Source organism: Loxodonta africana, chromosome 8 (genome assembly GCF_030014295.1).
Source record: "Loxodonta africana isolate mLoxAfr1 chromosome 8, mLoxAfr1.hap2, whole genome shotgun sequence".
NCBI lineage: Eukaryota > Metazoa > Chordata > Mammalia > Proboscidea > Elephantidae > Loxodonta > Loxodonta africana.
Genome location: NC_087349.1, coordinates 2,276,534 through 2,290,309, shown reverse-complemented (window position 1 = coordinate 2,290,309; position 13,776 = coordinate 2,276,534). Strand labels below are relative to the sequence as shown.

Here is a 13,776-nt window from a genome sequence, read left to right as displayed (position 1 = left end):
GATCCATAGGGTTTTCATTGTCTAATTTTCAGAAGTAAATTGCCAGTCCTTTCTTCCTAGTCTGTCTTAGTTTGGAAGCTCTGCAGAAACCTATCTACCAGGAGTGACCCTACTGGTATTTCAAAGACCAGTGGCATAGCTTACAGCAGCCACCATAGTACCACAGACTGATGGACAGATGGTGGAAAGACAAGAACCACTAATCCAGATCCTTTCTTTCTCAAAGGTTCTAGATGACTGAAAGAAAAGGGTTCACCACACCCACAAGGCTCACATATTAAGCAAGGGAAGAGGTCATTTCTAGAAGCATATGGGAAGTACCTCACAGTAGTCTGTCCCCAAGGAAATTGTCTAACTCAAAGGAGGCCTTCAGGTGACTGTTTCAGAACACAGAAGTCATGTTCCAAAGTGACTTTCAGTCTATACTGGTACAGAATAATAGCACTTGGCAGTTTCTTCAACTTTAAGAAAAACGAAGCATTTTGACAACCCTGTGCACCTTACTAAGGAGCCCTGGTGGTGCAGTGGTTAAAGCACTTGGCTGCCAACTGAAAGCTCAGTGGTTTGAACCACCAGCCACTCTACCAGGGAAGGATGTGGCAGTCTGCTCCTGTAAAGACTTACAGCCTTGGAAACTCTGTGGGGCAGTTCTACTCTGTCCTACAGGGTTGCTATGAATCAGAATCAACTTGATAGAAGTGGGTTTGGGGATGCACCTTCCTGTCCATTCTATCTGACTACAGTTGATTATACTTATAAAATGGTTTGGATTGGCACGTGAAAATGAGCAAAGCAAGATTAAATTGCATCAGTTTCCTTATGCAATGTGATTTGTATGAATAACAGAATAAGTAGTACATGGCATGCTTATATGTTGTTGTTAGGTGCCATCGAATCGACTCGGATTCATAGCGACCCCATGTGACAGAGTAGAACTGCCCCACAGGGTTTTCTAGGCTGTAATCTGTACAGAAGCGATCACCAAGTTGTTCACCCACAGAGCAGCTGGTAGAGTCGAATCGCCAACCTTTCAATTGGCAGCCAAACACTTAACTGTTGTACCACCAAGACTCCTTTGCATGCTTGTATAGCTATGTATATTCGCCCTTTTCTCTTTTTATTGCATTAATTGATCATCAGTAACTTAGGAGAGCCATCATTAGCACGTCATAGAGCATTTTAACTGCCTGAAGGTGAATTCATATTCTAGGAAATGTTTCTCTCACGACTTATATTGAGTGCGAGACTTAAAACTGTAGTCACTGTAGTTTTATTTGAAGCATTTTCTAGCAGATGTTGCATCTTGGTTTGCTACTACATTTTAAATATGTTCTTTTTTTTTCAATATTCATGAAACAAGTCTTTTCTTCTTGTCTCTAATAAGAGCAACATCTGTTTCTTCTTATTCAATCAAAGAAGCCACCTCAAGAGCCTTACTTTGAAAATAATACCATTAGAAGACAGCCTAAATAAAATATGCTTCAGTAGCATCTTAAATTTGCATACCAAACGAGTTTTGCTAAGAATTATAAGTTAGGGGGATGTTAGAGAAAATATTCTGAACCAACTTCATTATGAAAAAAACTTAAGATCAGGGGCTGGAATAGGGTTTCAAAGATACTAATTCTGGGTCAAAAACTCTTTGCAAAAATATTGTTTTCCTTTTCTAATGTACAGTTGAAAAGTTTCTGTCATTATGAATTGTTGAATAACTGGAGATATTTACCTCAAAGGAATGCCAAGTATCAAATTAAATTGGAACTGTTGCAATAAGACATATGTTTAAAACAAAAATATTTTGGAAATTACGTTCCCCAATTTATATCAGTTTCCTCAAGCCAGTCACCATGAGAAGCCCATGTTTGGAACTGGGTTCAATTTCTGGAAATATTCCATTGACATTTAGAGCCACATCTATTGAATAATAAAGTTGAAAAAACACATGTTGGGAGGAGGAAATGGGTCTGTAGCTGTGAGAGGGAAAGGCCAATTTTTTTGACGGCAATTGTTGGTCTTAATATTATCAATAGATAGGTTCAGATACCCTTCCAGACCCTAAATTCAAGACCACGTGTATTGCACTATGGGTTTCTGTTGGGGAGGGGAGGTGGTATTTGTCCACAGAGAAAACCAGATATATATTTTCACACACACAAAAAAATTAAAGATATATATACATCTTTGACTTTTTTCTGTGTATACAAAAGAAAAATACACCATTCAGCAGCTCTTACATGTGCAGTCCACTGACAATGGCACAGACTTCCCCTCGTGTCACCATTCTCACTGCCTCGACCCCTATTGTTCCACCACTGTCCACTTAGACTCTCTGCCCCTGGAAGTTCTCCTCTGTGCTTAAGAGGTACCGTTTTCATTTTGATCTCATATAGATACTTCATTAAAAGAGTGAAATGCTCAAGGTGAACATTCTTTATTAAATGAGCTAAATAGTTATTTAAAGATGACTTCAGGGAATAGCTTTGTTCAAGGCTTAAAATTGTTTCCAGGCAATAGATTCAGGGGTTCCTCCAGTCTCAAAGTGTCCAGTAAGTCTGGTTTCCAATCTGAATTTGAAGCTCTGTGCTGCATTTTTCTCCTTTTGACCAAGGTCCATCTATTGGTTTTGGTATTTTTAATCGCTGCCGAGTCGGTTCTGACTCATAGAAACCCTATGTACAACAGAATGAAATGCTGTCATCTGCTGGTACCTTGATCAAATGAAAAAACAAAAACATTTTTTAACATTACATCATATGAAATCAAAAAATTCCTAGAATCAAATAAGAATGAAAACACATCATACCAAAACCTTTGGGACACAGTAAAGGCAGTCCTCAGAGGTCAATTTATAGCAATAGATCCACACATCAAAAAAGAAGAAAGGAACAAAATCAAAATATGAGCTACACAGCTTAAACAAATAGAAATAGAACAGCAAAAGAAGCCCATAGCCCCCCGAAGAAAGGAGATAATAAAGATCAGAGAAGAAACAAATGAAATAGAGGCTAGAAAAACAATAGAATCAACAAAACCAAAAGTTGGTTCTTTAAAAAACCAACAAAACCAAACCCACTGTTGTCAAGTTGGTTCTGACTCATAGCAACCCTATAGGACAGAGTAGAACTGCACCACACAGTTTCCAAGGAGTGCCTGGCAGATTTGAACTGCCGACCTCTTGGTTAGCAGCCATAGCACTTAACCACTACGCCACCAGGGTTTCCACAAGTGACATAAACTGGGAGAATGAGAGGGAAGGGGAGTTCTGGGTCAAACAAACAAACAAACAAAAAACCCCACCACAGCCAAGTTCAATTCCATAATCTACCACATAAATAAAAAGAAAGGAAAGAATCACATGATCACCTCAATCAGTGCAGAAAAGGCATTCAACAAAGTCCAACACCCATTTCTGATAAAAACTCTCAAAAAAATAGGTATAGAGGGAAAATTTCTCAACATAATAAAGGGCAGCTATGCAAAACCAGTTGCCAACATCATTCGTAATGGAGAGATGCTGAAAACATTCCACTTGAGAACAAGAAAAAGACAAGGATGCCCTTTACCACCACTCCTATTTAACATTGTGTTGGAAGTCCTAGCTAGAGCAATAAGACAAGAAACAGAAATAAATGGCATTTGAATTGGTAATGAAGTAGTTAAACTCTCACTATTTGCAGATGATATGATATTTTACATAGAACACCCAAAAGACTCTTCGAAAAACTACTGAAACTAATAGAAAAATTCGGCAGAGTAGCATGATATGAGATAAACATACAAAAATCAGTTGGATTCCTATACACCAATAATGATGAAAAGGAAATCAGGGAAACAATACCATTTATAATAGCCCCTAAAAAAATGAAATACTTGGGAATAAATCTAACCAGGGATGTAAAAGACTTATACAAAGAAAACTACAAAACACTACTACAAGAAACGAAAAGAGATCTACGTAAATGGAAAAATACACCAAGCTGATGGATAGGTGTAAACCCTGATGGCTTAGTGGTTAAGAGCTATAGCTGCTAACCAAAAGATCGGCAGTTCGAATCCACCAGGTGCTCCTTAGAAATTATATGGGGCAGTTCTACTCTCTCTTATAGGGTCTCTATGAGTCAGGATCAACTCGACAGCAATGGGTTTTTTTTTTTTTTTTTCGGTTTTCATGGATAGGTAGACTCAACATTGTGAAAATGACAATTCTACCCAAAGTGATTTACAAATACAATGCAATCCAGATCCAAATACCAAAAACATTCTTTAAAGAGATGGAACAACTTATAGTTAACTTTATATGGAAAGGGAAGAAGCCTCAGATAAGTAAAATACTATTGAAGAAGAAGAATACAGTAGGAGGACTCACACCACCTGACCTGAGAACCTACTATACAGCTATGGTAGTCAACAGCCTGGTACTGGTACAACGACAGATACATTGACCAATGGAACAGAATTGAGAACCCAGATGTTAGTCCAGCCACCTATGGTCACCTGATCTTTGACAAGGGCCCAAAGCCCATCAAATGGGGAAAGACAGTCTGTAACAAATGCTGCTGGCAAAACTGGATGTCCATCTGCAAAAAAATGCCACACAACCCAAACCTCACACTATATACAAAAACTAACTCAAAATGGATCAAAGATCTAAATATAAAGCCAAAAACCATGAAGTTCATAGAAGAAAAAATAAGATCAACACTAGAGGCCCTAATACATGGCATTAAAAAAAAAAAAAATACATGGCATTAACAGGATATAAACCACAACCAACAACATAAAAGCTCCAGGGGATAATCTAGATAACTGGGATCTTCTAAAACTTAAACTCTTAAAAAAAAAAAAAATAGGTTCGTCAAAAGACTTCACCCAAAGAGTAAAAAGAGAACCTACAGACTGGGGGGAAAAAATTGGCTATTACAAACCACACAAAGGTCTAATCTCTAAAATCTATAAGAAAATCCTACACTTCTACAACAAAAAGACAAATAGTCTAATTAAAAAATGGGTAAAGGAAATGAACAGACACTTCACCAAAGACATTCAAGCAGCCAGCAGACACATGAGGTCACTCCTTCACTCCTGAGGTTCGCCCTTCAGCCGAAGACTGAACAGGACCATGGAACAAAGCAAGACTGAAGGGGCATACCAGCCCTGGGGCAGGGACTGGAAGACAGGAGGGAATAGGAAAGCTGGTAACAAAGAACCCAAGGTTGAGAGGGGAGAGTGTTGACATATCATGGGGTTGTTAACCAATGTCATAGAACAATGTGTATACTGAGTGTTTGATGAGAAACCAGTTTGTTCTGTAAACCTTCATCTAAAGTACAAAAAAAAAGAAATTACATACCAAAGGCAAAAAAAAAAAAATTTCATCATAGTTAATGCTTACAAAATTAAAGAGCTACAACCCAAGTTGATGTTTAGAGAGCTAGCTCACTCGATGAATCAAACACAATACGTGTGAGGCACTGTTCTAAGAAATTTACGTCTAATCCTCTCAGCAGCCCTGGGAGGTAGGTTCTTTCATTATCCCCATCTTACAGGCAGAGAAGTTGATGGCCCAGCTATTTAAGGAGGAAAGAAATAGGGCTGTCTCCAGTCTGCCTTGTGAGCCCATGCTCTTGTCTCCTACCCTCTGAGATTATGTTCAGTCTAAGTGCGGACCTTCAAGGCAGACACCCCGGGTTTTGATTCTGTCTCCATCTCTCATGGGACATGTCACCTGTGTGCCTGAATATATTGTGACCCAAAAATACAAGGCACTCCCCCATTTTCCCGAGGAGAAAATAAAGAATATAATTTTGGCTAATTTGCATATATAAACTCTCAGGCTATAGGTGGCGATGTCTATTTCATTCATTTAGTTACTTATGTGCTTTTTAAAATTTATATTGTAGATATATGTGTAATTAATGTCACTGAGTTATACATTTAAAAATGGTTAAAATAGCACTATACATATAGAGAGAGAGAGAGAGAGAGAGAGCGAGCCCTGGTGGCGCAATGGTTAAAGCACTCAACTGCTAACCGAAAGATCATTTGTTCGAATCCAACAGTCGCTCTGTGGGAGACAGATGTGGCAGTCTGCTTCTTTAAGATTACAGCCTTGTAAACCCTATGGGGTATTTCTACTCTGTCCTATACGGTCGCTATGAGTTAGAATCGATTCAATGCATGCAACAACAATACCAGATGTGTGTATATATATATATATACACATATATATATAAAACAGACAAACAGAACCCAAGAAACCTGTCATCCAGTCAATTCTGACTCACAGTGATCCTATAGGACAGAGTAGACCTGCCCCACAAGGTTTCCAAGGAGCTGCTAGTGTATTCAAACTGCTGACCTTTTGGTTAGCAGCCAAAGCTCTTAACCACTGTGCCACCAGGGCTCATATATATATGTATATAAATATATATATATATAGTCATTTTAACCATTTTTAAGTGTACAACTCAGTGACAGTAATTATACTCACCATGTTGTACAGCCATCCCCACTATCCATCCTCAAAAGTTTTCTTCACTAGGAACAGAAACTCAGTAAGCTTTCAGCAATAACTCCCATTCCCTTCTCCCCCGCGCTCCTGGTAACTAGTAATACAATATTGTCTTTGTGCATTTGCCTATTCTAGGTATTCCTGTAAGTGGGGTCATAATTAAATGCATAAAATACTTTAGAAAGTTTGTTTTCCACTCTCACTGTCCGGGACCGATGTCCTGTGATTCTCCACGTACCCCTTTCACATCTTGCCTCTCCGGAGGCCACCTGCCTGTCCTTCCAGGACAAATCGTCCTCAGCAGCACCGGCTCCGCCCACGACACCATGTTCACTTGTTTGTTTGATTTCTGTAAGACTTCAGGCTCTGCCACCAATACATGTGAGTTCCAATTCCTGGTTCTGCCACTTACCAGTGACAGGAGGCTTGACCTTTAGTAGATTCCTGTCCTGGACCCATACCTTGGGGATAGTTTTTCTGTTGAAATTTGATGTGAGGTTCAAACACAGCCACACACGTGGCAGAGCAGCGAGCACACAGAGTTATAACAGTGTGTGTGTGCACACTCACGTGTACACAGATCATGGTGTTGGGTGCTTCCCTGGAGACAGCCCTAGACTGTGAATTTCTAACGTAGATGCAATTGGGTCATTCCTGCTGCATTTAAGGAAGAATGTCATTATATTTGGGGCCATTCCTATCACAGAGGGCAGAGCCCTACCTCCTGATGGGTGACATTAGATTTTCAAAACATTAATTGGAATTAAAATGGGTGAAAATCACAGTCTGAGCTCAGAGGTGCATCAGTTACTATTGATGAGTCTGCCTTTCTCTGGGGTCTGACTTTTCTAATAACTAAGTTCCTTGGAAAAAATTAAATAGCCTCTTCATATAAATCGGATTGGAATAATAGACTTTTGCCATGAACAAATCGGTTGGTAACGTTCTATTTATAAATTCGCTATGTGATGAACAAATCTTCACAGGGGTTTTCAGGAAGGCTTTCCGGTCTACCGTCTAAACCAGAAGCCCCATCTGCTGAGGGCATCTTACGTGGATCTCCTCTGGGAGTGGGGTTATTCAGGATTAGATTTGGAATTGAACATTTGTAACGATGAAGTCCTAGGGATCCAATTCTCAAACCACATTTCACGGCCGGGCTTATCACACTGAAAAGGCAACAACTAAAACCTAAATCAAAACCATGCGCTCAACTGTCGCTGTGGTCGTTAGCTTCCATCAAGTCGGCCCTGACTCATGGTGACCTGATGCATAATGGAATCCAATTAGGGATTTCATGGGCAGATTTTTGGAGTAGATTGCCGCATTTTTCTTCCTAGTCCGTCTTAGTCTAGAAGCTCCGTTGAAAACTTGTTCAGCATCATAGCAACACTCAAGCCTCCGCTGACCATGGAGTAGGGGCTGTGCATCAGGGGCATCGGCTGGGAATCGAAACCAGGCCTCCCATGTTGAAGGCGAGAATTCTACCTCTGAGCAATCCAATTATTCTTTGTAAAGTAAGAGCTTAAACTGAACACAAACTTCAGACTCTCATCTGTTTCTTGAGAGGTCAACAAGATTTCTGTTCCCGCAGATCTCTGTATTAGGCAATAATGAAGCCCAATTGTTCGGGTGCAAAGCCTTGGTTTAGCTTGTTGGGTTTTGTTTGTTTAAATGTGACCTACTCCATTATAAAGGCACCTGATTTCTAAATGAGCAGATGATCCTGCTGTTGATTTCCATGCTTATCAGAGGTTAATTAGCACCTGTAACTGCCCATACCCACACAGTTCATTTTCATTTCTTAATTTCTGTAAGCTATGCTTGCCAGGGAGTCCCTGGGCAATGGTTAAGTGCTCAGCTACTAACTGAAACGTTGGAGGTTCAAGTCTACCCAGATGTGACTCAGAAGAAAGACCTAGTGACCTACTGCCAAGAAATCAGCCACTGAAAACCCTATGGAGCACAGTTCTACTCTGACACACATGGGTCGCCATGAGTAGGAGCTGACTTGGCAGTACCTGGTTTTCATGCTTGCTAAATCTAGTTATTGAGAGAAAATTACCAGGGCAAAAATTAAGAAAAAGACAAAGTTGAAACTCAAGAGAAATCTAAGACAAAAGCCATGAATCCATTTTCTTATTTGAGAGTGGGTCTTGCAAAGGTAACCAGAATGTCAGTTATTTAATTAAATAGCTATTATTTAAAATAATTCATAGTCACCTCTCAAACGACGTGAATCCACCCACTCTCTTTCCCAGGTACTCGGCGCCATATTGAAACTCTTTCTCCACTTCGCCTTGTTCAGTCGGGTGGCGTTAAAGGAAGGTGGGATGTCAGTGCTAGTCCTAAACAGCGCTGAATTAATGTTTCTACATGAAAACATATCATTTTTACTTGTGAAATGCTGACTTTGTTGGTATAAAAAACTGACTTAGCTGAACCATTTTGAGAAAAAGCACCAATTTTTATGTTGTCTTCTCAGGTTCTGGGTTGAACAATGGGCAGTGGCATGAAGTCCGCTTCCTGGCCAAGGAGAACTTCGCCGTCCTCACCATCGACAGCGACGAGGCGTCTGCGGTCCGCACCAACAGCCCTCTGCAGGTTAAAACTGGCAAGAAGTACTTTTTTGGAGGTAAGAACGCCACTTTCCATTGGTTAACTAATACACCGGCAACAGTGGAGTCTCAATGACGTTTGTTAAGTCGAGAAGCCAGTTGGCCACAGGTATCTCGGTGATCGCAGAGATCTTTACAAACGGAAGACTCTAACAACAAATTGTCCTACGTGTGAAAGTGTTGCAGCAAGAACCGGGCATGTTTTTTCAATTTGAGAAAGGAATTCTGCCAGAAAATGATACTTTGTCCTATTTAACCATTTTATTAAAGTGCCAGACGTGTTCTTTAGATCGATATATCTTCTATTATATTGTCTTCCTCATCCTAAATCACACAATGTAAGACCTAAACAAATACATCCCATCTCTAAAAAGACCTTGGTTTAAGCTTTAAAAATTATATATGCACGTTTACTTGCCTCTGAGTATATTTCTATTAATTTTCAAGAATCTATTTTTGCAAATATATATTTGAATATCACTACGGAAAACCTGGTGGTGTGGTGGTTAAGTGCTACAGCCACTAAGCAAAAGGTCGGCAATTCTAATCCACCAGGCGCTCCTTGGGAGCTCTATGGGACAATCCTACTCTGTCCTGTGGGGTCGCTGTGAGTTGGAATCAACTCGACAGCAACGGGTTTTTTTTTGGTTTATGGATCTTTTTTCTAGTTATCAGGAGGTGAGCCTGTATGAGAGTCAGCATTGTGTGTGCTCTCACATATACAGATGTGTTCTCTGGTTGTATCCCCAAGTGTCAGAAGAATTCCTGGAAGGAAGTAGTTGATAAATATTTGTGAATGAATGAGTAAATTCTGTAAAACAGGCAAGGCCAGCAACACATTTCCAGCTGTGGAGAAGAAGAAACAAGCTCCAGGAGGCCTCCTGACATGCCCCTGATTTTGGAGCCAGCCCTTGAGTTCAGGGCATCCATTCCACCCCACCCCCCACCCACCCTCCATCACAATATGATGATGAATGGCATCTCACACACAAAACCTCTGAACTTGACCTCTGCTTCTTGGCTCTCTCATGGTGGGGAAGACAAGACTGCATGATATTAAAAGGTACTGAATAAATATTTGATAAGTGGCTGGAACTCAGACAAGACATCTGTGAGCAAATAAACTGGGATCTACTAATGTGAGAAAAGCAACCAAATAGACAGCTGGTATTCCTCCAAAAAAATGTTTACCTTGATGTGCCTTTGGCTGGCAGTTTTCATTGTTGTCATAGAGAACAGATCACAATATTTGTTGGGAAGTAGTTGGTGACCTCTTCCCATTCAGATGACAGAGATATCTCTGGCCATGGATTTGCTTTATGAAAGCCCCAGGCCAGTGCTGATCTACAGCCTTGTAGACGGGAGAGCAAAGAGCTATGAATCACGAAGGGTTTTTATGGCATACTGTATTTGCTACTGGAGCGCTGGTGGCACAGTGGTTAAGAGCTCAGCTGCTAGCCGAAAGGTTTGCAGTTCCTTGGAAACACTGTGGGGCAGTTCTACTCTGTCCTGTAGGGTCACTATGAGTTAGAATCATCTCGACAACAGGTTTTTTTTGTTTTGTTTGCTATTACATTACAAATTTAGGTTCTCAAATCCAGCAGTTGGAGGGCTTAGGAGTCCCTGGGTGGTGCAAACGGTTAAGCACTCACCTGCTATAGGAAAGGTTGGTGGTTCAAGTCCACCCAGAGGTGCCTCAAAAGAAAGGCCTGGAAATCTACTTCCGAAAAAATCACCCATTGAAAACCGTATGGAGCACGGTCCTACTCAGGCACACATGGGTCCATCGGGAGTCAGGATAACTCCGTGGCAGCTGGCTGATTTATTTATTGAATACAAGAGAGGGATAAGTCCTGGGGGAGATCGAGGTCTCTGACGACGCCTGCATTCAATACTGAGCGATTGATCCCTGGGGTCTGATTATCACTTTGCCCTCAAAATTACTTAATAAGGTGACATCTGATATTAGTGTTCACTCCTGGAGCAATTTCTGAAAATCTGTGTGTGGCTGTCTAACCTAAGGATGCTGAGTTTGGGGAGTTCATTTAAGTGGATTAATTTATTTTCTCGGTTTTTGATTATCCATCATCCTTACCGAAAAATTTTTATTACAAATATTTTAGAGTAGTAAAATCATGTCATTTTAAAAAGGCAACAAAAGACTCTCTGATCAGATATTTACATCTCTCTGCCATCCCCACTTATATCTGTCTTCTCCGAAGAAAGCTCAATTCAATAAATTTCTTGCATTTAAGAGAGAAAAATGATTTGCCCATTCCTCAAAACAACCAGAGTCTACTGTAACAGACGTTGGTTGTTAGCTAAGTGCTTTCTTTTCCTTTTTGTCCATGTGGTAAATGATTGCACATTTCTTAGTTTCCATATGGTGGCGTTGCAAGAAACAGGGAGAATGATCATGATTGCTTAGACTGGAGAACAGGAAATGATAGTTAAGGGGTCAGAAAGAGTGTCTTTGGGCTTAGGATGCTGTCCAAGACTGAGCGGGAAGTGAGGCTGACCAGTGGCCCACAAGACTGTAACGTTCCTGAGGGCAAGAATTGTCCTGACTCTGGCCTTCCCAGTGACCAAGATATCACAGCATCTCCATACGGAAGGTTCTCGTTACGTATTTGTATCATGACTAGCTGGGGTAATTATCCATAGGGTAGGAGCCATTCTGTTGTTGTTGTTGTTGTTAGGTGCCAACCAGTCGGTTCCAACTCATAGCAACCCCACCTACAACAGAATGAAACACTTCCCAGACCTGCACCATCCTCATTATCGTTGTTATGCTTGAGCCCATTGTTGCAGCCACTGTTTCAATCCATCTTTTGAGGGTCTTCTTCTTTTTGGCTGACCCTGTACTTTACCAAGCATGATGTCATTCTCCGGGGACTGGTCCGTCCTGATAACATGTCCAAAGTATGTAAGATGTAGTCTCACCATCCTTGCTTCTAAGGAGCTTTCTGGCTGTACCTTTTCCTGAGACAAAAAACCTGTGTACTTTTAAGCCAGCTTTTAGCATTTCCAAATCTGCAAGCTCATGGAAATCTGTCAGTGGAAAAAAAATACACACACACACACATATATCCATGTTGATCGTTGTTATGGACTGAATTGTGTCCCCCCAAAATATATGTCAACATGACTAGGGCATTATTCCCAGTATTGTGTGACTGTCCCTCATTTTGTCATCTGATGTGATTATCCTGTGTGTTGTAAACCCTACTGTATGGTGTTAACCAAAAGGTTGGTAGTTTGAATCCACCAGGAGCTCCACAGAAACTCTATGAGGCAGTTCTACCCTGTCCTACCCAGAAAGGGTGGCTATAAGTCGGAATCGACTTGACAGCAATAGGTTTTCAGTGGGGTTATGGTGTTAATGAGACAGGATTAGAGTCAGTTATGTTAATGAGGCAGGACTCAATCTACAAGATTAGGTTGTGTCTTAAGGCAATCTCTTTTGAGATATAAAAGAGAGAAGTGAGCAGAGAGACAGGGGGACTTCACACCACCAAGAAACAAGATCCAGAAGAATAGTACATCCTTTGGAGCCAGTGTCCCTGCGTTGAGAAGCTCCTCAACCACAGGAAGATGGATGACAAGGACCTTCCCCCAGAACCAACAGAGAGAGAAAGCCTTCCCCTGGAACTGACACCCTGAATTTGGACTTCTAGCCTGCTAGACTGTGAGAGAATAAATTTCTCTTTGTTAAAGCCATCCACCTGTGGTATTTCTGTTATAGCAGCACTAGATGACTAAGACAATCATCATGGTACTAGAATTACTTTCCTTGGTCTCAGCCATGCTCTTCCCTGCCCAGGAGGCCCTGCTCAAAGTCTCTGATCACTGATTAGCAGTGGGAACACCCCCCTCCCCATGCCTAGACCTTGCTGAGTGGTCTGAGGGATGATCAGCACTTCATGAGACAGAGAGAAAGGAGAAGTGAGCCCCCTTTTGGAAAACTTCATTCAACTGGTTGCTGTCATGGATATTTTCATCATGAAAAAGCCATTTACAGAATGTTCTACATTCTGCACTTTTCCTTGCCCCCCCTTTTGGTGAAAATATACACAACCAAAATGAACCCACTTAGCAATTCTTACATGTGCAGTCCAGTGACAATGGCACAGACCTCCCCTCATGTCACCGTTCTCACTGTCTGTGCCCCTGTTGAGCCACCACTGTCCACTTAAACTCTGCCCCGAAAGACCTCCCCTGTGCTTTAGAGGGATTGCCATCCATTTAATCTCAAATAGACAACTCATTAGAAGGATGCAATACAAATGGCAGACATCATTTATTTATCAAGCTAAACCACTGATTAGTTTAAAGATGACTTCATGGGAATAGCTTCAGTTCAAGTTTTAAAAGTTGTTTCCAGGAAATATATTTGGGGGTTCCTCCATTCGCAATGTGTCCAATAAGTCTGGTTTCCAATAAGAATCTTAAGTTCTTTTCCACAATTTCACTCCTTTTTATCAAGATCCATCTATTGGCCCATCAACAGATGCATACATAAAGAAATTATGAGACATACACACGATGGAATACTACGCAATGACAAAGAACTGTGATGAATCCATGAAACATCTCACAACATGGATGAATCTGGAAGGCATTACACTGAATGAAATAAGTCAATCA

At 40.9% G+C, this 13,776-nt stretch overlaps 1 protein-coding gene across 1 annotated transcript in view; it reads left to right on the top strand.

Moving 5' to 3' along the window:
- Positions 1-13,776, top strand: part of CNTNAP2 (contactin associated protein 2) — a 1,506,181-nt gene that overhangs the window by 544,633 nt on the left and 947,772 nt on the right. Inside the window, exon 9 of the mRNA XM_064290350.1 lies at positions 8,997-9,146. Coding sequence (XP_064146420.1) covers positions 8,997-9,146 — 150 coding nt within the window. The remainder of the gene's footprint in view (positions 1-8,996; positions 9,147-13,776) is intronic.